We start from the raw sequence: 25012 nt of genomic DNA on the forward strand, positions 1-25012 counted from the left end.
ATAAATAAATAAATAAATAAATAAATAAATAAATTTATTAAAAAATAAATAGGAAAATAACAAATTAGATGTTATTTACATTAAAAACTGACAATCATCTAAAGACAGAGAAGGAGAGACAGAAAGAGAGAACTCATATCAAATAAATATTAAAAACTCCTAAATAAGAAGTCCTTCAATAAGAAGATAATGCAAAAGCAAAAATGGGGAAAATATACCAAAAGAAATTTCAAAAAAGAGAATACAGGACTTCCTAGGTGGCGCAGTGGGTAAAAATCTGCCTGCCAATGCAGGGGACACAGGTTCAAGCCCTGGTGCAGGAAGATACCACATGCTGCGGAGCAACTAAGCCCGTGCGCCACAGCTATTGAGCCTGCGTTTTAGAGCCTGTGAGCCACAACTATTGAGCCCATGTGCCGCAACTACTGAAGCCCAAGAGCCTAGAGTCTGTGCTCTGCAACAAGAAAGGCCACCGCAATGAGAAGCCCATGCACCACAATGAAGAGTAGCCCCTGCTCACCGCAACTAGAGAAAGCCCCCCATGTGCAGCAACGAAGACCCAACATAGCCAATAAAAAAAAGAAAGAATACAGAATGTTAAGTAAACATATCAAAAGATACTTGGCTTCTTAGTAATCAATGAAACACAACAAAACCAATACCTGGAATTATCTCTCACCAACCAAAAAGCTAAATGAAAATGACAGGTATTATCAAGTTTGGCAAGAATGTGTATAATCCTTGAATCTCATTTACTGCTGCTGAGGATGAAAATTCATACAAATGTTTTGAAAATATTTACAAGTATCTAAAAAGATAAGCACATGAAACCTATGGCTTGAAAATTTTACTACTACATACATACTGAATAATAATTTATACACATACCCCCAAAGCACAAGTTCTGGAATTTATATATCAGTGCTATTCTCAATAGACACAAACTGAAAATCACTCACATTGTAGTACACATTGCAATAAATTAATTAATCATTAAATATTTACCCTATGGAATCATATGCTATGGTGGCGGTGCAAGATCACAACAGGCAGCCCTACAGGTGTATTCACAAACAACATAAGAAATAAAAAAGCCCAACCCAAAAGTGGTTATACTGTGTCATATCATTTATATAAAATACAAAATACAGGTAAAGTGATCTTTTTGTTAGACACCAGAACAATAGTAAACCTTAGGGGAGTCACTAGGATGGGAACCAGGGGCCCTCTGAGGGTCTAGTAATTTTCTGTCTTTATCTAGAAGCTACGTATAGAGTGTATTCAGAGTCTGGATTTTCTGAAATTTGTCATTTTCTTAAAAACCGTACATGTTTTCAGCTGTTTTTTATATATAACAGTAAGTAAAAAATATAGACTAGGGAAGGTAATTATACTAGTATTTTAATGTCCATGTTTTTTAAGATGGAAGTGAAAGGTATTAAATACTGGACATTGCGATTACATTTTAAGTGTAAACTGAAAATTTGAGATTAATAAATAAGATATACTTCTTCATATATAATCCTCAAAGAGGAATGGTAGAAAGGAGTATTATTTTTTTTTATTAATACAGAACAGTTAAGATAGAAAATAATGAAAATAGACTAGGTTTAAAAAAGAGCACACAACAGCATGATAAATGTAAACCTAAGTATTTTCAGAACTATAGTAAATGTAAATGGACTAATTTCTCCTACTAAAGTGTAATTTTTTTTTTTACATTATGTGCAACTAAATTTTTTTCACAATATACAGGTAAAATAAAAGAATTAAATTAGAAGGGAGAATACATTCCATGTATTTAAAAACAATAAAACAATTAGCATACAGTATGCATCTTAAAGTAGTCTTTAAGCTTAGAACAGTTTGTCATTATTGTAATTAGTATCATTATCTCAATTTCTTAAACAATATTTCAATACTTTTTCTATTTGAAAAAATATTTTAATATTTTTTCTTTCCCTTTTTGTAGTCTAATACATGGTAAATATTTAGGTGCTAACATAATCTAAAAATGTATTTTTTTGTTTTACAGCCAACAAAAACTGAATCAAGAAGAAATAGATAACTTGAACAGACTGATCACTTGAAGTGAAATAGAATCTGTAATTAAAAAAACTCCCTACCAACAAAACTCCAGATTCAGATGGTTTCACAAGCAAATTCTATGAAAATACAAAGAAGAACTTACACTGATTCTTCTCAGACTCTTCCAGAAGACTGAAGAGTAAGGAATTCTTCCAAAGATATTCTATGAAGCCACCATCACCCTGATATCAAAACCAGATGGGGATTGTTCTGGTGGTCCAGCAGTTAAGATTGCTCCTTCCAGTGCAGGAGATGGGGGTTAAATCCCTGGTCAGGGAGCTGAGATCCCACATACCTCACAGGCAAGAAACCAAAATATAAAACAGAAGCAATGTTGTAACAAATTCAATAAAGACAAAAAAAAAAAAAAAAAGACACTATCAAAAAAGAAAATTACAGGCCAATGTCTTTGATAAATATAGATGCAAAAATTCTCAACAGAATATTAGAAAACGGAATTCAACAACACATAACAAGATCATACCCACAACCAAATTTGATTCACCTCAGGGTCACAAAGATGTTTCAACATATGCAAATCAATCAATGTAATACACCTCATCAAAAAAGGAAAAGTGAAAACCAAATGATCATCTCAACAGATGCTGAAAAAGCATTTGAAAAAATTCAACATCCATTCATGAGAAAAACTCTTACCAAAGTGGGAGGGTCTAGAGGGAAAATATCTCAATGTAATAAAGGGGAACATATCTCGAGGGAACATATCTCAACATAATAAAAGCAGTTTATGACAAACTCACAGCCAGTATAATGCTCAATGTTCAAAAGCTGAAAGCCTGCCTGCTAAAATTTGGAACAAAACAAGGATGCCCACTCTCACCACTTCTCTTCAACATAGTATTGGAAGTCCTAGCCACAGCAATCAGACAAGCAAAAGAAATAAAACGTATCCAAATTGGAAGGGAAGAGGTAAAATTGTCATTATATGCAGATGACATGATAATATAAATAAAGGAAACCCTAAAAATTCCACACAAAAACTACCAGAACTGATCAACAAATTCAGCAAAGTAGCAGGATACAGGATTAACATACATAAATTGGTTGCATTTCTTAACACTAACAATGAAATATCAGAAAAGGAATGTAAACAAACAATCTCTTTTAAAATGGCATAAAAAAATAAAATACTTAGGAATAAACCTCATCAAGGAGGTGAAAGACATATGCTGAGAACTACAAAACATTAGTAAAGGAAATTGAAGGTGACTCAAAGAAATGGAAAGACATTCCACACTCTTGGACTGGAAGAATTAATTAATAGTGTTAAAATGGCCATACTACCCAAAGCAATCTATCAAATTACCTATGACATTTTTCACAGAACTAGAACAAATAATCCTAAAATGTATATGGAACCGCAAAAATTCAGAATTGTCAACACAATCCTGAGGAAAAAGAACAAAGCAGGAGGCATAACCCTCCCTGACTACAGACAATACTACAAAGTTATAGTAATCAAAACAGCATGATATTGGCACAAAAGCAGACATATGGATCAAGGAATAGAATAGAGAGGCCAGAAATAAACCCACACACATGTGGTCAATTAACCTTTGACAAAGGAGGCAAGAATATACAATGGAGAAAAGACAGTCTCTTCAGCAAGTGGTGTTTTGAAAGTTGGACAGCTGCACCATAAAACTCCCAGAAGAGAACATAAGGAAAACATTCTCTGACATAAATCATACCAAAGTTTTCCTAGGTAGATCTCCCAAAGCAGTACAAATACAGTAAGTCCCCTACACGTGAACCTTCAAGTTGTGAACTTTCAAAGATGTAAACATGCATTCGCATGTCCAAACATGTAAGTCAGTTCATGTGTCTGGTTACATTGCCTTTTGTGCTTTTATGTACTTCACAGTACAGTATAGAGTACAGTAGAAAAGGACCTTTATTTCAAGCCTAAGATGTCTGGAAGCAAGTGTAAAAGCATGGTGACGTAGTTGGCACTGTTAAGAAGCGCCAAGTGATAATGATGGAAACAAAAGTGAAAATAATTGAGGGAGTGGAGTGAGGCAAAAAGATATTAGACATCGCTCATTCTTATAACATGCATCATTCAACCACTGGCATGATTCTAAAGAACATGGACAAGATCATGAAACATGTGAAGTCTGATATGCTGATGATGTTGACAAAATATCAAAGAAGCATGGAAAAGGGATGGAGGAGATGGAGAAACTACTCAGTGAGTGGAGGCAGGATCAAAATCAGCATCGAGTCCTGTTCAGCTTAATGCTGATTCAAGAGAAAGCTAAAGCCTTTATGAAGACTTGAAGAAAACACATGGCAAAGAATTAGAGGGCACATCTTTTAATGTCAGTCATGGCTGGTTTCATTGGTTCAAGGCTAGAGACAACCTTCAGAATGTAGAAGTAAAGTGGAGAGATAGCAAGAGCAGATATGGTAGCTGCCCAGGAATTTCATGAAATGCTTTGAGAAATTATTGATGACTGTGCATATCTACCCGAGCAGGGTTTTAATGTGGATGAGACACAACTGTACTGGAAGAGAATGCCGGACCGAAGTTACATCAGTAAGGAGGAGAAGCTGATGCCAGGCTATAAAGCAGCAAAGGATAGGCTAACTCTGTTGTTTGGTGACACTGCTTTCAGTGATACGAAGCTGAAGCCTCTCTTAGTTTCTCACTGAGAGAACCCAAGAACCCTTAAAAACATAGCCAAGGGCTCTCTTCCTGTTGTGTGGAAGAGTAACCCCAAAGTCTGGGTTACACAGGCCATTTTCCAGGACTGTTTTTTCCACCACTTTATCCCAGAGTTAGAGAACTATAGCTTGGAGAAGGACATCCCATTCAACATTCTATTGCTGCTCCACAATGCTCTGGGCCACCCTCCATTCATGGATGACTTTCATCCCTACATCAAAGTAGTGCATCTGCCACCAAATTCTATGTTGCTCATCCAACCTATGGACCAGGGAGTTATGGCAACGTAAATATTATTTACGTCACACTTTTCATCAGGCAGTAAAGGGGAGTGATATATCAGGAACAACCTTGCAACAATTTTGGAAGGACTAAAATATCTACATGGCCATAAAAAACATTGACTTTGTTTGGTGTAAGGTTATGACCATCACCATGAACAGTGTTTGGAAGAATCTTCACCCACAGTTTGTTCATGATTTTTGTGGATTTGAGAAGGTAGGTGAGGAGTCCAAAGAAGTCTTCAGCAACGTAGTGACCCTCAGCAAGAAGCTGGAGCTAGATCTGCCAGAGGATGACTTCATTGAACTCCTTGCTGTGCAACACGAGGAGCTTATTAATGAAGACCTGGTAGAATTGCTGGCCCAGAGAAAGGATGAAGGGGGTCAAGAGGAAGAAATAACTGAAAAACTGAAGAGATCCATGACACAGAAGTGGCAAGGGGATTGTCTTTATTTGAGGAGGCACTGTTAGTTTTTGAGGCACAGGACCCAAACATAGAATGTACATGAAGCTTGCAGCAGCCATTCAGAATGCAATCCAGTGTCACTGTATCATCTATGATGAGAAAAAAGGAGCCACTGCCCAGACACCAATGGGTCATTTTTTTTTAAGAGGGTAGATAGAATTGAATCCAGCAAGGAACCAGAACCTGTGCCATCAATGTCAGGCATGATTGAAATTGCAGCTTACTCTCTGTCTCCAATTGCTGATGATTCTTCAGCTCTACCATCTCCCACCTCTTCTCCCACCTCCAGTCAGTAACTCTTCTTGTTCACTCGATGCCAGTCCCAGTATGCCAGCTGTTGTACTGCACTACTGTACTTTTCAAGGTACTTTACTGTAAGATTAAACATGTTTATTTTTTGTGTTTGTTTTTTATATATTGTTTGTGTGAAAAGTATTATAAACCTATTACGGTATGGTACTATATAGCCAATTGTGTAAGTTGGGTACCTAAGCTAACTTTGCCGGACTTACAAACAAATTGGACTTAGAAACGCACTCTCAGAATGGAACTTGTTCATATGTAAGGGACTTACTGTAAAAGCAAAAGAGAAACAGGACCTAATCAAACTTATACCCTTTTGCACAGCAAAGAAAACCTTAATCAAAATGAAAATATAACTTATGGACTGGGAGAAAATATTAGCAAATGATGAGACTGACAAGGGCTTAATTTCCCAAATATACAAACAGCTCATACAATCCAATAACAAAATAACAAATAACTCACTTGAAAATTGGGCAGAAGACCTAAATAAACATTTCTCCAAAGAAGACATACAGAGAGCCAATAGGCACATGAAAAGATACTCATCTTTGCTAATTATTAGAGAAATTCAAATCCACAATTTCAGTAAGGTATCAGTTCACTCTGGTTGGAATGGCCATCATTAAAAAAACCTACAAATAACAAATGCTGGAGCGGGTATGGAGGAACGGGAACCCTTCTACACTGTTGGTAGCAATGTAAGTTGGTGCAGCCACTATGGAAAACAGTACAGAGGTTCCTTAAAAAACTAAAAATAGAACTACCATATGACCCAGCAATCCCACTCCTGGGCACATACCCTGAGAAAACCATAATTCAAAAAGACACACATATCACAGTGTTCATTGCAGCTCTATTTACAATAGCTAGGACGTGGAAGCAACCTAAATATCCATCAACAGATGAACGGATAAAGAAGATGTGGCACATATATACAATGGAATATTACTCAGCCCTAAAAAGGAATGAAACTGAGTTATTTGTAGTGAGGTGGATGGAGTCTGTCATACAGAGTGAAGTAAGTCAGAAAGAGAAAAACAAGGTGGATGGAGTCTGTCACACAGAGTGAAGTAAGTCAGAAAGAGAAAAACAAATACTATATATTAATGCATATATATGGAATCTAGAAAAATGGTACTGATGAACCTAGTGACAGAGCAGGAATAAAGACTCAGATGTAGAGAACACACTTGACACAGGAGAGGAAGGGGAGGCTGGAAAGAAGTGAGAGAGTAGCATTGACATAGATACACTACCAAAGGTAAAATAGATAGCTAGTGGGAAGCCTTTGGATAGCACAAGGAGATCAGCTTGGTGCTTTGTGATGACCTAGAGGGGTGAGATAGGGAGGATGGGAGGGAGGCTTAAGAGGCAGGGGATATGTATATATATAGCTGATCCCCTTTGTTGTACAGCAGAAACTAACACAGCATTGTAAAATGATTATACTCAAATAAAGATATATTTAAAAAAAAACCCACAACATTGTAAGTCAACTCTACTTGAAAATATTACTTAAATGTAAAAAAAATTTTTTAAATGTGTTTTGTGTGTCTGTGTGTGTGTGTGTGTGTACCACAGGTTTAATATATAAATTATGTCAAATTGATTATATTGTTTTTCAAAATAAAGAATCTTTGATATTTTACATCAGCTTCATAATACAAATGCAGAAAAACTATATTATTTTTTTCTTAAAGCTCAGAAATAGCCATTTTGATCATTTGGTATACTGTAAACCACTAACTTTGTTAAAAACGGATTCAGGATCTCTTCCCTCTGAAGAAATATTTCTCCACTCTCGCAAGTTTAATAGAATGAGATTTGCTTCCTGAAATCTCTTTCTTGCAAAAATGCCCAATTAGCATCCGAGCATTACAGAAAAGGAATGCTTTTTTTACAGATCTCAAATTCCATGCAACTTTACTGAAGATATCATGTCTTTTAAAATTATCAACACTTACCTGGGGTCCTTAAAAATCAACAAAAATATAATTTTGTGTTCACTTTCATTTATTCTGGTTCTAAGTGGCCATTTCTAAATGAAAGTATTTATGTTAATGTCACCTTATAACATCCTATTTCAAATGACTACCATTTCTCCAAAGATGAAATATATGAGGAACTCATAATTAAGTGCTCCAAAGATTTACTCTCTGAATCTGTATTACCCTTCTGCCAAACTCCACACTATTCATTATTCTCTGAGAATATTCTTTTTGTTGTATGGCCGTCTCACGTGTTATTTCATTTCATGTAGCTTTTACCTACAATTTTATGCCTAGTTTATTTCTAGGAAAATGCATTATTTCAGATTGATAATTATAGTTACAAAGACGTCTCTATAATTCCCTGATTGTTTCAAGAACCCCTTCTTTTTCTTTAATACCTAGATTCTGAAGCTCTCCACCAAGCATTACTAAAATTGCATTTACATAAGTATCTATATGTTAATCACACAATAATGCATTTACAATTGTATTACGATTTATTGCTAATTTTGGAGCATACATGTAGCTGTCTTATTTACCACACTCTTGTAAATAACTTCAATATTTGCACATAGGACTGGAAAGAGAAAGGATAAATTAAAAAAACTGAACAATATGCAAATGCAATTCATATATTCCTCATAAAATTAGGTGATTATCTAATCTTTATCCAGAAAAAGAAGAGTCCAGATACTCTGCAGGCATGATACTCGAGAACTTTGGGTCTTACAGCAGGAAAACATGCAGTAATCCATGCAGCAGAGTTAACCTGTGACCAGCTGCGGTTAGTGACCTATGCTTTCCTTACATGCAACATATCAGGAGTGGAAAGGGAATTTGTCAGTTGTGGAAATAAGTATAATAAAGCTTTATAGCAGGTCATGCTCACACATTCAACACAGGTACAATCAAAGTTATACCCAATCCTAGTAAATCTAAGTCTGTATCTGTTACTTTGTCTTTAACTATGAAATGTCAGAACAGACTTACAAAAAAGAAAGCGTTTTGTTTGATTATTTAATTACAGTCATGGTGAGTAAGACATAGCCCAGCACTGCTGATGTGACTTAGTGATTCTCTTATCAGGAAACACAGTTTCTACTTCCGTCACATCCTGCAGTAAGTAAAGTTTCAATGAAAGATAAATCTACATGATGAAAAGAGAAGAAAACATACATGTGCTGATAAGATCATTTCTGACAGGTTTTCCCACCTATGTCAGTGTTTCTGGGGGTGGACGTAAGCCAGATTTCCCTACGCTGACATTTTCACTAATGTCATTCCCCTTGATCCTCAGTTTGAAAGTGGATAAAAATGTTTTCTATGTTTTCTTGTTTAAGAAATTAAAGAACTCTGTCTAGACATGGTCCTCTAATGATTTTCAGTCAGTGGTCATCAACAGAGGAGGAGCACAGAATCTCATACCCACATTCAGTCAGATAGGAAAATTCTCCCTGAAATCAGAGCTTCATCCTTAACATGCAATCAAAGGCTTTCACAGGTTCTGCATCACTGTGCAGTCAGCCCTGAGGAGCTCACATCAGATGATTAACAAACATGTCATACTACACTGATCTGGTACCAGATCCTGCTTCTCTTAATGATCTTCTGCAGGGACACTGGAACATTCTAGGATTTTTCCTGGAGCCATCTACCCTATGCAGGTACACTTCCAAGTAGAAACAGAAGCTTTGATTCCCACTGTCCAACCAACCTCTTGAGAAATATGATGTTCTAATCTCTCCTGATTAGAACATTTCAAGGTCTCTCCCTGTGCTAATTTAGTAAAGGTAAAAGAGAAACAAGAAAGATGCAAACCACACAGGGAGCAATATGTAGGATTCCTTTACCTAATTTATTTATTTGATATACCCAAATATTGATAAATATAGATTCATTTCATGATGGTCAAAAAAGAGAGGGGGGAACCTCCATTCCAACGGTATATATAAAATGGAATCAATATTGCGCAAGCTCCAGCTTAAGCTTAGCTATGCGGTACTAACTCTGCTCATAAAGAAGCAATAGTTCTCCATCATTTGAAGCACACTGAGGACTCAGACAGCTGGACACTGAGGGTGCAGGCTCCTCACTAGAATTCTGTGCCTGCATAACAGAGCAATGAAATATTCACAAAGAATTATTAAGGATGAGGTGGGGAACCAAAATTAAAATGCTGAACCCATAGCGTGCCCTACCATCTGTTCTGCTGGATATTACTACCATCTTGGCCAAATGTGACCTTCCCACTTTTCTCTGGGCCTCCCTACTTTCCACCTCCATCCTCTCATTGTATCTTATCTACACTTGTGAACAACTTTAGTTTTTCCACTTATTGTTATCAAGCAATCCAAATATCAACTGTGTATATAACTCCTTAGAGATCTCAGGTCTGACCCAATAATCCGTGACCTTAGAAGTCTAAAGTTTTCCTAATTCCCTTCATTATTTTTTTCCTAATTTCCGTGTACTTAGACTCTCAGGGTTTCCACTATTCTCGTTAGTCTTCCCTGCAAAAATCTGTCAACCTAGACACAGACTTAAGTACCCACCTCTAATTATCTCATAGGAAATCTAGTTTTCAAAAAAGCTTCATCAAGCCTTATGGATTTTATTATAGACTCTTTAAGATAATCCACAGGAGACAGCAGTATACTCATAGATATCTATGTAATACACCCTAAGAGTAATATTTTTTTATAAAGTCTCTTCTGGCCATGAAGACTATCAGCTCTTCTTCAACAGATGCAATGTCTCACCCTTCTGAATTCTCTCTGCTCTATCCCAGGTCCACTCCCTTTCCTGACATTATATTCTTTCTCATTTTTTTGTTGGTAAAATCAAATAACATAAAATATAACATATTAATTATTCTAAAATGCACTGTTCAATGATATTATATACATTCACATTACTGGGCAATCAAAATCTCCATTTACCTTTCTATCTCTTCTATCTTTTAAAACTGTAACTCTAGAGAAGAAAAGGACCTACAAAAACAAAAACAAAACAATTAAGAAAATGGTAATAGGAACATACATATCAGTAATTACCTTGAATGTAAATGGACTAAATGCACCAACCAAAAGACACAGACTGGCTGAATGGATACAAAAACAAGACCCACATATATGCTGTCTACAAGAGACCTAGGGACACATACAGATGGAAAGTGAGGGGATGGAAAAAGATATTCCATGCAAATGGAAATCAAAAGAAAGCTGGAGTAGCAATACTCGTATCAGATAAAATAGACTTTAAATTAAAAAATGTTACAAGAGACAAGAAAGGACATTACATAAAGATCAAGGGATCCATCCAAGAAGAAGAGATAACAATTATAAATATATATATGCATCCAATATAGGAACACCTCAATACATAAGGCAAATGCTAACAACTATGAAAGAGGAAATGCAAGGCAAAAATAGAGACACAGATGTAGAGAACAAACACATGGACACCAAGTGGGGAAAGCAGGGAGGGTTGGGGGGGGATGAATTGGGAGATTAGGATACCAAATTGTACACTCTAAATATATGCTGTTTATTGTCTGTTAACTGTATCTCAATAAAAGCTCTTAAACAAACAAACAATCAAAACCTGTAACTCTATAACCTTTAAACATAACTTTCCTTTTTGTTCCCTAACCACCCAAAAAGCATCACTACCCTCTCTATTTCTATGATTTTGACTACACTAAGTACCTCATATAACCGAAATAACTAATTATATTGCTGTGACTCACTAAAAGTCACAAAAGTGGCATTTTGGGTAGCTAAATTTCCTTAAGATTCACCCATGTTGTAGCATATTCCTAGATCTTTTCCTTCTTAAGACTGAATAGTACTCTATTATATGGGTATACCACATTTCACTGGCCTACTGAGTTAGCCAATCTACTCAAGAAAGAGTTCAAGGTAATGATTATAAAGATGATCAAAGAACTCAGGAGAAGAATGGACGACCAGAACAAGAAGTTAGAATTTTTTTTAAAAAGAGTTAGACTACTAAAGAACAACCACACAGAGAAGAGGAATACAATAACTGAAATGAAAACTGTACTAAAAGGAAACTACTGGAGAGGAAATGATGCAGAGGAATGAATTGGAAAACTGAAGGACAGAGCACTGGAAATCACTGAAGATGAACAGAAAATGATAGAATAAAATGAAACGAGGAAAGTTTAACAGACCTTGGAAAAACATCAAGTGTACAAACATTTGCATTATGCTGGTCCCAGGAGGAAAAGGGAAACAGAAAGGGGTGGACAACATACCTGAAGACATAAAAGCTGAAAACTTCTCTAACTGGGGAAAGAAAACGGACATCTAAGTCCAGTAAATACAGTAAGGCCAAAACAGGATCAACCCAAAGAGGACCACACCAAGACTCATTGTAATTAAAATGGCAAAGAAATAAAGATAAAAAGAGATTATTAAAAGGAGCAAAGGAAAAGCAACAAGTTACAAACATGGGAACTTGCATAAAGGTATCAGCTGACTTTTCAGGATAAACTCTGCATGCCAGAAGGGAGTGGCATGGTATATTTAAAGTCATGAAAGGGAAAATCCTATAACCAAAACTACTCCACCCAGCAAGGCTCTCCTTCAGATTTGATGGAGAGATCTAAAGTTTTACTTTAGAAGCAAAGCTAAAAGAGTTCAGTGTCACCAAACCAGCTTTATGAGAAATCTTAAAGGGGCTTCTCTAAGTGAAAAAGCCCACACCTGAAACATAAAAATTATGAGAGGAAAATTACTAAAGGGAAAACCTCATTGGTAAGGGCAAATATTCAGTAAAGTAGTAAATCAACCATGTACACAGCTAGTAGAAAGGATGAAAGAAAAAAGTAGCAAAGTTATCTATATTCACAATAAGAAGTTAAGGGACACACAGAACAAGTAGATGTAAAATGTAATGTCAAATTCAGTAATTGTGGGAGAGGAGAGTAAAAATGCAGGACTGTTAATGTCCATTTGAAATTAAGAGATCAGCAACTTAAAATAATCACACACACACGCACAAAACTGAAAGAAATCCAAACATAATATTAAAGATAGTCCTCACATTATAGGTGAAGGGAATAAAAGGGGAAAAAGGAACACTGAAGAAATTAAACAGGGATTCTAAAAATACCCAGAGACAAATGAAAATGAACACACAATGATCCAAAATCTATGGGACACAGCCAAAGCAGTTCACAGGGGAAGTTATGGTGATACAAGCTTATTCTCAGGAAACAATAAAAATGTCAAATAAGCAACCTAACATTACACCTGAAGGAATTAGAAAAAGAAGAAAACACAAAACTCTAAGCTGTCAGAAAAAAAAATTAAGAAAACAATATCACATGCAATCACATCAAAAAGAATAAGATACCCAGGAATAAACACACTTAAGCAAGTAAAAGATGTATAATGGAATGATATAGGACATGTATAGTGGAATAATCTTTTCTACAAGAAAAATGTATATTATCTGAAATAAATTAAAACTCCTTTTTCAAAAGTACTATATCCTCCTATACATCTTCTCTAGGAAGAACAGAGAAAACAAGTGGGAGGGTGAGAAAGACCAATATGTAGTGCACATCCGTGATGCAGGTGTTCTGCTGCCTCAGATAGTTTTAACCCCACTTTTACAAAGGAGGAAATAAACTCAGAGAGGTTTAGTAATTTTCTCAAAGCCAAACAGCTATTGAGTAGCAGAATCAGGATGTAAACCAAGTCTGTTACCCTCAAAGCCTAAGCCCTATCACAACAAAACTCAATTAATATTTACCTTTATCAAATTACATTGCAACCTAGTGATTTCTTGGCACAATCCTGAATGAGAGTGAGAAAGAAAGAAATAGCATTGTTCATACAGTCAACCAAAATTTTTGGAGCAGATGCGAGAAGCCTGGCCATGTTTGGGGTTCAGCAGTGAACAAAACAGGAAGAGTCCTGCTTTCATGAAGCATGGAGTGGGGAGGAGAGGTGGGGGCAGCTTGGGTGAGGGATTTCTCATTGCTGGGCCTCTTTTTTCTCATCTGGAAAATGGGGTGGGGTGATCCTCATTTTCTGGGATTGCCCAACCCTCACATTCTCTGATTCCATAAGAAGAATTCATTTTCTTGTTTCTTTAAAATTCAACCAGGCCATGAGCTGTGATGAATATTGTTAGCTGCTCCCTAAATCAACTCTATTTCCACCCTTTTGCTATGATCACGTCTTTCCCCCAACATGATCCGCAATCAATCAAGTAATAGAACCTAAGCAGCACCCAGCAGAAGAATTCCAACCCTGGCTTCTCAGGAGCTCTGTGGTCTACCTGGCCAGGTAAACTTAACTCACCTGGCCCAAAGTGGCTATCCCTGCTTTCATAGTAACATGATCTCAAGCACAAACCTCCTCGTTTTTTCATTTTGTCTTTAAGTTACTTGTTGAAACACCTGCACAAATATAACAAAGATATAAAATCAGGTATCCTCTGTCCCCAGTGCCTACTAATAAATGCTTTTCTGCCACTTTAATGATAAAGTAAAATATTTCAGCATCCCGCTGCCCTTATTATTTTTCTTTTTTGTTGCTATTTGTATTGAATACATCTTTCAATATTTTAACAATGGAATCTTTATTTAGGTTGTTCCAGAGCCAGCCTTTAGTGATAAGGGTTTTGTTGTTATTGTTTCCTTTAAAAACCATTTTCCTGTTTAAATGGATTAAGTCAGTTCTATAGGCATTTATCTTATGATATTGATGAAATTAATATATAGAGGGCAGTAGTTGATTGGACTTGAGAACCTCTATTAGCACAGTTAAATATATATATAATATACAGATTATATATATATAAACCAAAGTACATGCTGAGTGAGATTCTCCTACCCTTCTTCATCCCTCAGAGTCACCCTCCATAGCTCCAACTACTTGAAATACAGGGAGATGAAAAGTCACAAGTGTAAAGGACTGGAGGGACCATTTTCCAGGGTCTCAGTATTTCTCACCCCACACGGTTTGTTCATCTCTCTCTTCTTACTGTCTGCCCCTTAAGCCTGTGAGAAATGCAATGTTTCCTGCCTTATCAGTAAACAGAGGATGTCACAGTCATCGTCTCTCTTGCAGCCTCCAATGTGAGCCCCGAGGGAACTCAGGAAGGAAACAATACCTGCCATCAGCAGCCATCAGACTGAGCCCCGCCCCCCCCACCAAGGTAAGCCCTGAGGAGACAGGATGTGAAAACATAGAATACGGGCCCCAGATAGCTAAGGTGCATATCAAAGGAATGATTTCAGGGCCTTCCCTGGCGGTCCAGTGGTTATGACTTTGCCTTCCAAAGCAGGGGGTGAGGGTTCAATCCCTGGCCAGGGAGCTAAGATTCAACATGCCTCTTGACTGAAAAACCAGAACATAAAGCAGAAGCAACATTGTAACAAATTCTATAAAGACTTCAAAAAAAGTGGTCCACATAAAAAAAATCTTAAAAAAATTAAAAAAGGGATGATTTCACTGAGCCCAGACTCTTGCATCTTCCCTTACATAGAAAAGCGCTAAGTTCCTTAACTTGGAATATCTGGTTTTCCTTAATTAAGAATAATCTTTCATAGTTCCGCATTACCTGCCCCAGTCCCAACCCCTGTCCCCTCCACCTGGGTACTTTATCTCTTAGAGGAAGGAGTGCAGAGGGACTTGGCTGAATACAGGGCCTAGGGATGTGTTTTAGCTGCTCTCCCTACAGTCGGGAGGAGGGGTGCTGATACTCCAGCCAGACCCTGCACCTCCCTTGCCCTGTTTCCCATTTCCCCACAGGATGCTCAGGTCGACCCCCTCCTGACCCCCACCAGGCCCAAGCGAGCCAGGCTGAGCAAAGGCAGGGGCAAGGGGAGGGACCCAAGTTCCCGAGGACAGGTCGCTGTGTGCGGCTCTTTCTAAATAGAAGCAAAATCCTGCACCTTAGAAGTGGGTCTGGGTGCTGCAGCCCAGGGACCCAGGAGGGAGTGCAGGGTCCACTCCCATTTACCTGGCCAGAGGTCCCACGCACTCGCAGCTTCAGCCAGTGGGGTCACTCCAGAGCCGGCAGCCTCAGCGAGGCCACCCTCCCATGGGGCTCCAGGGCAGCTCAGTGACAGCAGAGGGAAGAGACCCCGAGCTGGGAGTTCCAGCTCTGCGGAAACCTGGGCTCCATTCTGGGTGCTGGGGATGGGGCCTCTCTGTGCTTATTTATTCTGGGAGTGAGGTGGGGGCGCCGGGGGAGGCAGTAGCCAGGAGTGCAGTGCACTCCCCGGCCCAGTTGGGGGTCCTAGAAGAGTGTCCAGGATTGAGGGGCCCTGCCCATGATGACCAAAGCGCAGGCCAAACAATACTTAAAAGTGGGAGTTTGGAGCAGAGAAAGGCTTACTGTAGGGCCATGCAAGGAGATGGGCAGATCATGCCCCCCAAAACCCCAACTTCCAGGAGAGTTTCAAAAAGAATTTTTAAAGGCCGGGTGACAGAGGGGGGTGGGTCACAAGGTGTGTGATCAGCTTGTGCACCATTCTCTGATTGGTGGATGATGAGTAACAGGGTGGTGTCACAGGGGTCAACTTTATCAATTGGTTAATTTCTTCCATTTAGTTGTTGTTTTTTAGCATCTGAAAAACTCTGGGAATATGCTTGAGATACTTTTTTCTGGTTACTTCAGAGAGGAGCTAAAGCAGAGGATATGGGGGAAGAACCTGCCCTGGGAAGGTCCTGCTCAGTTACATTAGCAGAATTTTGCAACATCTATATGAGGATAGAACACTTGTAGACCATAAAGAACAAACTCACAGTTTTTTTTCCCCCTCCCTGTAGCAGCTGGTGGTTCCTGAATCTCTCCTGAGACAAGGGACAGGGAGAGGTTGGCCTTTTCAGCATTCCAAAGTCAGCTTTGAAAGTGCAGCTTGTGGGTGTGTTGGGAGCAGGTGAGGGAGATGTCCTGGCCACTTTGAAGGTGCACTCTCATATGCTGATGTGATTCCTCTACGTGATGTTAAGGAGAAAACAATCCAGGGCAGGAGGAAGCTGAGGAAGGAATGGCAGCTTCTCAGGCAAATGTCCTGTCCTGGGTTAGAGGCTGTGTCTGCTTTTCCTCCTGAAATGCCTTGGATGGAGAGCTTACAAACCTTATCCTCTATTTCTGATATTCTTGCCTAGTGAAGTTGCTGTCAACTACTTATTTTTTTCTTTTATAATAGTTATGATCAGCTCTTTATACTCTCTTCTGTTGGAGAGTCTTTTCTCCTTTGTCTGCATTCAGGCTGCCTATAGAACATGAAGAATTATTGCCATGAATTCATAACTTTCAAGTATTAAAAATATTTCCTTGGTGAGACATCAATAAGGGACTGTATTGGTATCCAAGTTTCCTGTTGGGATGGGGCTAAGTATTGGGGTTTTAGGGAAATAGGTGAAAATGTAGTGATTACATCTGGATACAGCATATTCTTTTTGGAACAGGATTAAGAAAATATACATATAAACAGGATGACCTAAGTAGTGTTGAATCTCTTATAAAGGTCTGAAAAACAAAAAGTAGGAGAGACTATTCTCTATAGTGTTAAGAAAGACTTGCTGTTTAAGTGAACTATTAGGGGGAATTCCCTGATTGTCCAGTGGTTAGGACTCCACACTGTTACTGCCAGGGGGCTGGGTTCCATCCCTGGTCAGGGAACTAAAATCCCACAAGCCACACAAGACGGCCAAAAAAAAAAAAAAAAAGAAGAAGAAGAAGGGCTTCCCTGGTGGCACAGTGGTTAAGAATCTGCCTGCCAATGCAGGGGACACAGGTTTGAGCCCTGGTCCAGGAAGATCCCACATGCCACAGAGCAACAAAGCCCGTGTGCCACAACTACTGAGCCCACGTGCATGCTACGACTACTGAAGCCTGCGCACCTAGAGCCCATGGCTCCACAGCAAGAGAAGCCACCACAATGAGAAGCCCGGGCACCACAATGAAGAGTAGCCCCTGCTTGCTGCAACTAGAGAAAGCCTTCATGCAGCAACAAAGAAAAGACCCAATGCAGCAAACAAAACAAAACAAAACAAAACAACAAAAAAAACTTAAAAAAATAAAAAAGCAACCTAGTGGAAAAAATGAATAATACCTTAATAAACCTACCTTAGGAAAAAACTTTATAGAAGATTAAGTAAATCTTACACCAAAACTCCAGTGTTTTGGTTGCTAGGAAATACATTACTATAACTCATCAACTTATATGGATACATTTAGGAAAGGCATGTGATCAACTCCATAGATGCAGACAAAGGAGCATGGGAGAATTCTACAGGTAATAATGATAAAGAGAAAGAAGATATTAATGCATAGGTACTCAAAGAAATGTCACATACCCCCAACATTTGTTCACCTACAGAGAAATAATACATTTACTTCCTCTAATTTTCAGAAAGGTCATTAGGAGACATGAACACCTAACTGATAGCGCTTTGAAGTATCAGTAAACAATCAGTATTGGAAAAGAGGGATTAAAATCATCTCTATTTGCAGAGCATATGGATATATATATCAGTAAACCCAATGAGTCCATGGAAAATTGTTACAGAAAATAAGACAATAAAATATTGTAAAGATTATAATGCAGGGGTGGGGGGAAAGATGGCAGCAAAGTAGAAGGACGTGGAATGCATCCCTCTCCACAGATGCATCAGGAATACATCAAAAGATGCAATAATTCCCACAGAAAACCAGCTGAACACCAGCAGATGACCTCAGACACCAGAAAGTACTGCAAAGATCCCGACATAACTGGGTAGGACAGAGGGAAAAAAAAAAAAGGAGAAAGAGGAGGAGAAGAAAGGGAAAGGACAGATCCTACACCCTGGGGCGGAGAGAGCTGAAACAGAGGAGAGATTGCTAAATTCGGGGAAACCTCTCTTATCTGATGGGGAAACCCCCTCTCCAATGGGGAATTTGATTGGGTCAAAAGGGAGGCATTTGGGACTGTCCAAAGAGGGTGAAACAGCCGATTTGTGGCAGATGGGAAAGAGTGAGAACCACACAGAGGGTCTGTACCATGGCTCTGCATGTCCCGGACTGAGATGTGGGTTCACAGCTGTACTGGGGGTCTGGGAGCTGGAACATGGGAACCGGAGAACTGGCTCAGGGTGAGAAAGCATTGTTGGCTGTGGGGAAACAGACTGAGGGGACAGAGGGAAGAAATCCACAATGGAGAATGCCTACCGCAGAAAGCTGGGCAGCCATGGTGGCAGCTTGCTGCTGCTGACTCACAAGCAGTGGGGAGGAGCCACTGTTGTAGCTCCTCTCTAGGTGCCTGTGACAAACAAAGGGAGGCCCCCTCTGGGCCTGGCTGCTGCAGTTGAAAAGGGATAGAAAAAGCCCCCTGACAGGGCTGGCCTGATGTGCCTGTGGCCGAGAGCCAGATGGAGTCTGCAGAGTTGCTCAGCTCTGGAGACATTCTGCTTACACCTGAGCCCACCGGCTTCCCTCTGAAATAGGCACCACCAGGGCTTCCGTGATCCACGCAGGGTGCTATTGCTCATTCACACCCAGGGGAAGGAGCCACTATTGTACCCTCTCTCTCCCCACACACCGGCACCTACAGACAAACAAGAAAGGAAGCTCTGCTGGTTGCAGAGTAATACAAAAAGCCCCCAAGGACTGCCCATCAGGTGCCTTGCACCGGGCACCAGTAAAGAACCACACTAAGGCCAGATTTCCTATACCTGCGGCTGCTGGCATCCCCGTGCATTTGGCATCACCCCCAGGGCTCCTGTGATCCAAGCAGGGTGATACTGTTGAGTCACATGCAGGGAGAGGAGCCACTATCAAAGCCTCTTTCTCCCCACACACCTCCATCTGCAGATGAACAATAAAGGAAACACTCCCTGAGGCAGACCCAAAGAGCCCCAAGGCAGCCTCAGGACCAGACTCTGGCAGTTAGACCACATGCAGAAGCAGGGACAAAACCAAAGCTGAACGCCGGAGACAGGGAGACTGAGGAAGAGGTTCTAAAATCTTTCCAGATATACATGCTGCAGACTAAATCCCCTTGATCAGCTAGGGCGACCCTATGTCTTTGGAATATCTGAGTATGTTCCCACAAATGAAAAAGATCTAACTATGGCAGCTGTGGACTGTGGGAGCAAGCACACACAGGAATTGGGTCAGATCAGAGCCTAAGTGGACCCCATAGGACCCACAGCAAGTCCAGAGTTCAACCCAGAGGCAGAAGAGGGCCTCTTGGGGTGGTGAAGGTGGCCTGATTCCCCAGGTGGGTACAAGGACACACAGCTGAGACCCCCCAAGGAAACAGAATTATTATTATTAATGCTATTGATCTGATCCATTCTGTGGTCAGTTCTAGCTTTTTTTTTTTTTTAATTATGATCTTAGTCCTGAGGGATCTCCATATTTTATAACATATTTTTTACTCTATTTTTATTTTTAGCCTTTTTATATATTTCTATTTCTAGCTAGCTTTTTTGTAGTGTTGAGTTTATCTCCCTTATCTTCTTTTCTTCATCTTTTATACATTTCTATTTTTTTTCTTTTTATATTACCAGTCATACTACACTCTTCTGTTGCTCTGTGTTCTATTCCTTTTTAGTTTATTTTATCTTATTATACTTTTAGTCAATACTATTGGTCTGCTCTGTTTCCTTGCTTTATTCTTAAAATGACACACTGCTTTGTTTTTCATTATTAGGTTTTGTCTTTATCTTAGTTCTAATTATAATTGTTTGATTTCATTCAGTGGATCTTCAGTCTGTCTGGTGGTTCCCTTGCTCTTTGTTATATTTGATCCTCATTTTCACAATTCCCCTGGTTTTGTGTTTTTATGTGTTTTTTTGTTTTGTTTTTTTGTTTTTGAATTTTTGTTCATTTTCTCTTTGATTGTCTGATTGCATTCTGGGGTTCTGTCAGGTTGTTCTAGAGCTTTATGTTCTATTGGGTTTGGTTTTTGTGTTTTGTGTGTGTACGTGTTTCCTTGATTTAGTATTTGTTTGACTTAACCTTTTGCCATTAGTCTGGGGCTTGGATAGTCTTTTTTAATCCCCTTTATTGCCAGGACAAGCAACCACTGGAGTCTGGATTCCTCAACGAGAAGTCAAGTTGAAGGCTCTGGGGAGGGAGCACTGAGTCCAGGATGCTAGACCACTAGAGATCCCTCAGCCACAGGAAAGATTAACTGTAGAGAATTCTCACAGAGGCCTCTATCAGAGTCTAAGACCTGGCTTCGCCTGACTGCCTGCAACTGCCAGTGCTGGATACCTCACACCAAACTACAAACAAGACAGGAACACAAAGCCACCCATCAACACACAGACTACCTAAAGCCATATTAAGCTCACAGATACCTTAAAACACACCACCTGACATGGGCCTACTCATCAGAGGGAAAAGACTCAGATCCACACATCAGAAAGCAGGCACCAGACCCTCCCACCAAGAAGCCTACTCAAGACACTGGACCAACCCCACCACAGGGGGCAGAGGGCAGAAACAAGAGGAATTACTAATAGGCAGCATTGGGAAAGGAGATAGCAAATACTATAAACTAGGCAAAATGAGAAAACAAAGAAACACCTTGCAGGCAAAAGAGCAAGATAAAAATCCACAAGACCAAATAAATGAAGAAGAAATAGGAAAATTGCCTGAAAAAGAATTCAGAGTAATGATAGTAAAAATGATCCAAAAATATCAAAAACAAAATAGAGAAAATACAAGAAACATTTAATAAGGACCTAGAAGAACTAAAGAGCAAACAAACAGTAATGAACAACACAATAACTGAAATTAAAAATACCCCAGATGGTGTAAACAGCAGAATAACTAAGGCAGAAGAACGAATAAGTGAGTTGGAAGATAGAATGGGGGAAATAACTGCCACAGAACAGGAAAAAGAAAAAAGAATAAAAAGAATGGAAGACAGTCTCAGAGACCTCAGTGATAACATTAAGCTCACCAACATTTGAATCATAGACGTCCCAGAAGAAGAAGAAAAAAGAAAAGGTCTGAGAAAATATTGAAGAGGTTATACTGGAAAACTTCCCCAACATGGGAAAGGAAATAATTAATCAAGTCCAAGAAGCACAGAGAGTCCCATACAGAATAAACCCAAGGAGAAACACACTGAGGCACATATTAACCAAACTAATGAAAATTAAACACAGAGAAAAAATATTAAAAGCAGCAAGAGAAAAGCAACAAATAACATATAAGGGAAAACCCATATGGATAACAGCCGATCTTTCTGCAGAAACTCTGCAGGCCAGAAGGGAGTGGCAGGATATATTTAAAGTCCTGAAAGAGAAAAAGCTACAGCCAAGAATACTCTACCCAGCAAGAATCTCATTCAGATTTGACAGAGAAATCAAAAGCTCTACAAACAAGCAAAAGTTAAGAGAATTCAGCACCACCAAACCAGCCTTACAATTATTAAAGGAACTTTTCTAGGCAGGAAACACAAGAGAAGGAAAAGACCTACAAAAACAAACCCAAAACAATTAAGAAAGTGGTAATAGGTACATACGTGTCAATAATCACCTTAAATGTAAATGGATTAAATGCTCCAACCAAAAGACACAGACTGGCTGAGTGGATACAAAAACAAGACCCTTGTATATCCTGTCTACAAGAAACCCACTTCAGACCTACAGACACATACAAATTGAAAGGAAGGGGATGGAAAAAGATATTCCATGCAAATGAAAGTCAAAAGAAAGCCAGAGTAGCAATACTGATATCAGACAAATTAGACTTTAAAGTAAAGACCATTACAAGAGACAAGGAAGGACACTACATAATGATCAAGGGATCAATCCAAGAAGAACATATAACAATTGTAAATATCTGTGCACCCAGCATAGGAGCACCTCAATACATAAGGCAAATGCTTACAGCCATAGAAGGGGAAACTGACAGTAACACAACAGTAGTAGGGGACTTTAACATCCCACTTACACCAATGGACAGATCATCCAAACAGAAAATAAATAAGGACACACAAGCTTTAACTGACACATTAGACCATCTCGACTTAATTGATATTTATAGGACATTCTATCCAAAAACTACAGAATACACCTTCTTCTCAAGTGCACACAGAACATTCTCCAGGATAGATCACATCCTGGGTAACAAATCAAGCCTCGTTAGATTCAAGAAAATTGAAATCGTATCAAGAATCCTCTCTGACCACAACACCATGAGACTAGATGTCAATTACAGGAAAAAAAGTGTAAAAAATACAAACACATGGAGGCTAAACAATACATTATTAAACAACCAAGAAATCACTGAAGAAATCAAAGAGGAAATCAAAAAATACCTAGAAACAAGTGACAATGAAAACACAACAATCCAAAACCTATGGGACGCAGCAAAAGCAGTTCTAAGAGGGAAAATTATAACAATACAGTCCTACCTCAAGAAACAAGAAAAATATTGAATAAACAACCTAACCTTACACCTAAACAATTGGAGAAAAAAGAACAAAAAAACCCCAAAGTGAGCAGAAGGAAAGAAATCATAAAGATCAGAGCAGAAATAAACAAAAAAGAAATGAAGGAAACAATAGCAAAGATCAATAAAACTAAAAACTGGTTCTTTGAGAAGATACACAAAATTGATAAACCATTAGCCAGACTCATCAGAAAAAAAAGGAAGAAGACACAAATCAACAGAATTAGAAATGAAAAAGGAGAAGTAACAACTGACACTGCAGAAATAGAAAAGATCATGAGAGGCTACTACAAGCAACTCTATGCCAATCAATTGGATAACCTGGAAGAAATGGATACATTCTTAGAAAAGTACAATCTTCCAAGATTAAACCAGGAAGAAATAGAAAATATGAATAGACCAATCACAAGTATGGAAATTGAGACTGTGATTAAAAATCTCCCAACACACAAAAGGCCAGGGCCAGATGGCTTCACAGGTGAATTCTATCAAACATTTAGAGAAGAGCTAACACCTATCCTTCTCAAGCTCTTCCAAAATATAGCTGCAGGAGGAACACTCCCAAATTCATTCTGCGAGGCCACCATCACCCTGATACCAAAATCAGGCAAAGATGTCACAAAAAAAGAAAACTACAGACCAATATCACTGATGACTATAGATGCAAAAATCCTCAACAAAATACTAGCGAACAAAATCCAACAGCATATTAAAAAGGACATACACCATGATCAAGTGGGATTTATCCCTGGAATGCAAGGATTCTTCAATATATGCAAATCAATCAATGTGATACATTATATCAACAAATTGAAGGATAAAAACCATATGATCATCTCAATAGATGCAGAAAAAGCTTTTGACAAAATTCAACATCCATTTATGATAAAAAGCTCTCCAGAAAATGGGCATAGAAGGAAATTACCTCAACATAATAAAAGCCATATATGACAAACCAACAGCCAACATCATTCTAAATGGTGAAAAACTGAAAGCCTTCCCTCTAAGAATAGGAACAAGACAAGGATGCCCACTCTCACCATTATTATTCAACATAGTTTTGGAAGTTTTAGCCACAGCAATCAGAGAAGAAAAAGAAATAAAAGGAATCCAAATTGGAAAAGAAGAAGTAAAATTGTCACTCTTTGCAGATGACATGATATTATACATAGAAAACCCTAAAGATTCTACCAGAAAACTGCTAACACTCATTGATGAATTTAGTAAAGTAGCAGGATACAAAATTAAGATGCAGAAATCTCTTGCATTCCTATACACTAACAACGGAAGAGCAGAAAGAGAAATTAAGGAAACTCTCCCATTTACCATTGCAACAAGAAGAATAAAATACCTAGGAATAAACCTGCCTAAGGAGGCAAAAGACCTGCGTGCAGAAAATTATCAGACACTGATGAAAGAAATCAAAGATGATACGAACAATTGGAGGGACATACCATATTCTTGGACTGGAAGAATCAACATTGTGAAAATGACTATACTACCCAAAACAATCTGTAGATTCAAAGCAATACCTATCAAATTACCAATCGCATTTTTCACAGAACTAGAACAAGAAATTTTAAGATTTGTATGGAAACGCAAAAGACCCCAAATAGCCAAAGCAATCTTGAGAAGGAAAGACAGAGCTGGTGAAATCAGTCTCCCTGACTTCAAAGTATACTACAAGGCTACAGTGATCAAGACGGTATGGTACTGGCATAGAAACAGAAATATAGATCAATG

General features: G+C 38.6%; 1 protein-coding gene across 1 annotated transcript in view; it reads left to right on the forward strand.

Annotated features, from left to right (window-relative positions):
* The first annotated feature begins 5200 nt into the window (after window positions 1-5200).
* GLRA3 (glycine receptor alpha 3) overlaps window positions 5201-25012 on the forward strand; it is a 105353-nt gene continuing 85541 nt past the window's right edge. Inside the window, 2 exon segments of the mRNA XM_057720665.1 lie at window positions 5201-5407; window positions 15616-15722. Coding sequence (XP_057576648.1) covers window positions 5201-5407; window positions 15616-15722 — 314 coding nt within the window.

Source organism: Hippopotamus amphibius, chromosome 2 (assembly GCF_030028045.1).
Source record: "Hippopotamus amphibius kiboko isolate mHipAmp2 chromosome 2, mHipAmp2.hap2, whole genome shotgun sequence".
NCBI lineage: Eukaryota > Metazoa > Chordata > Mammalia > Artiodactyla > Hippopotamidae > Hippopotamus > Hippopotamus amphibius.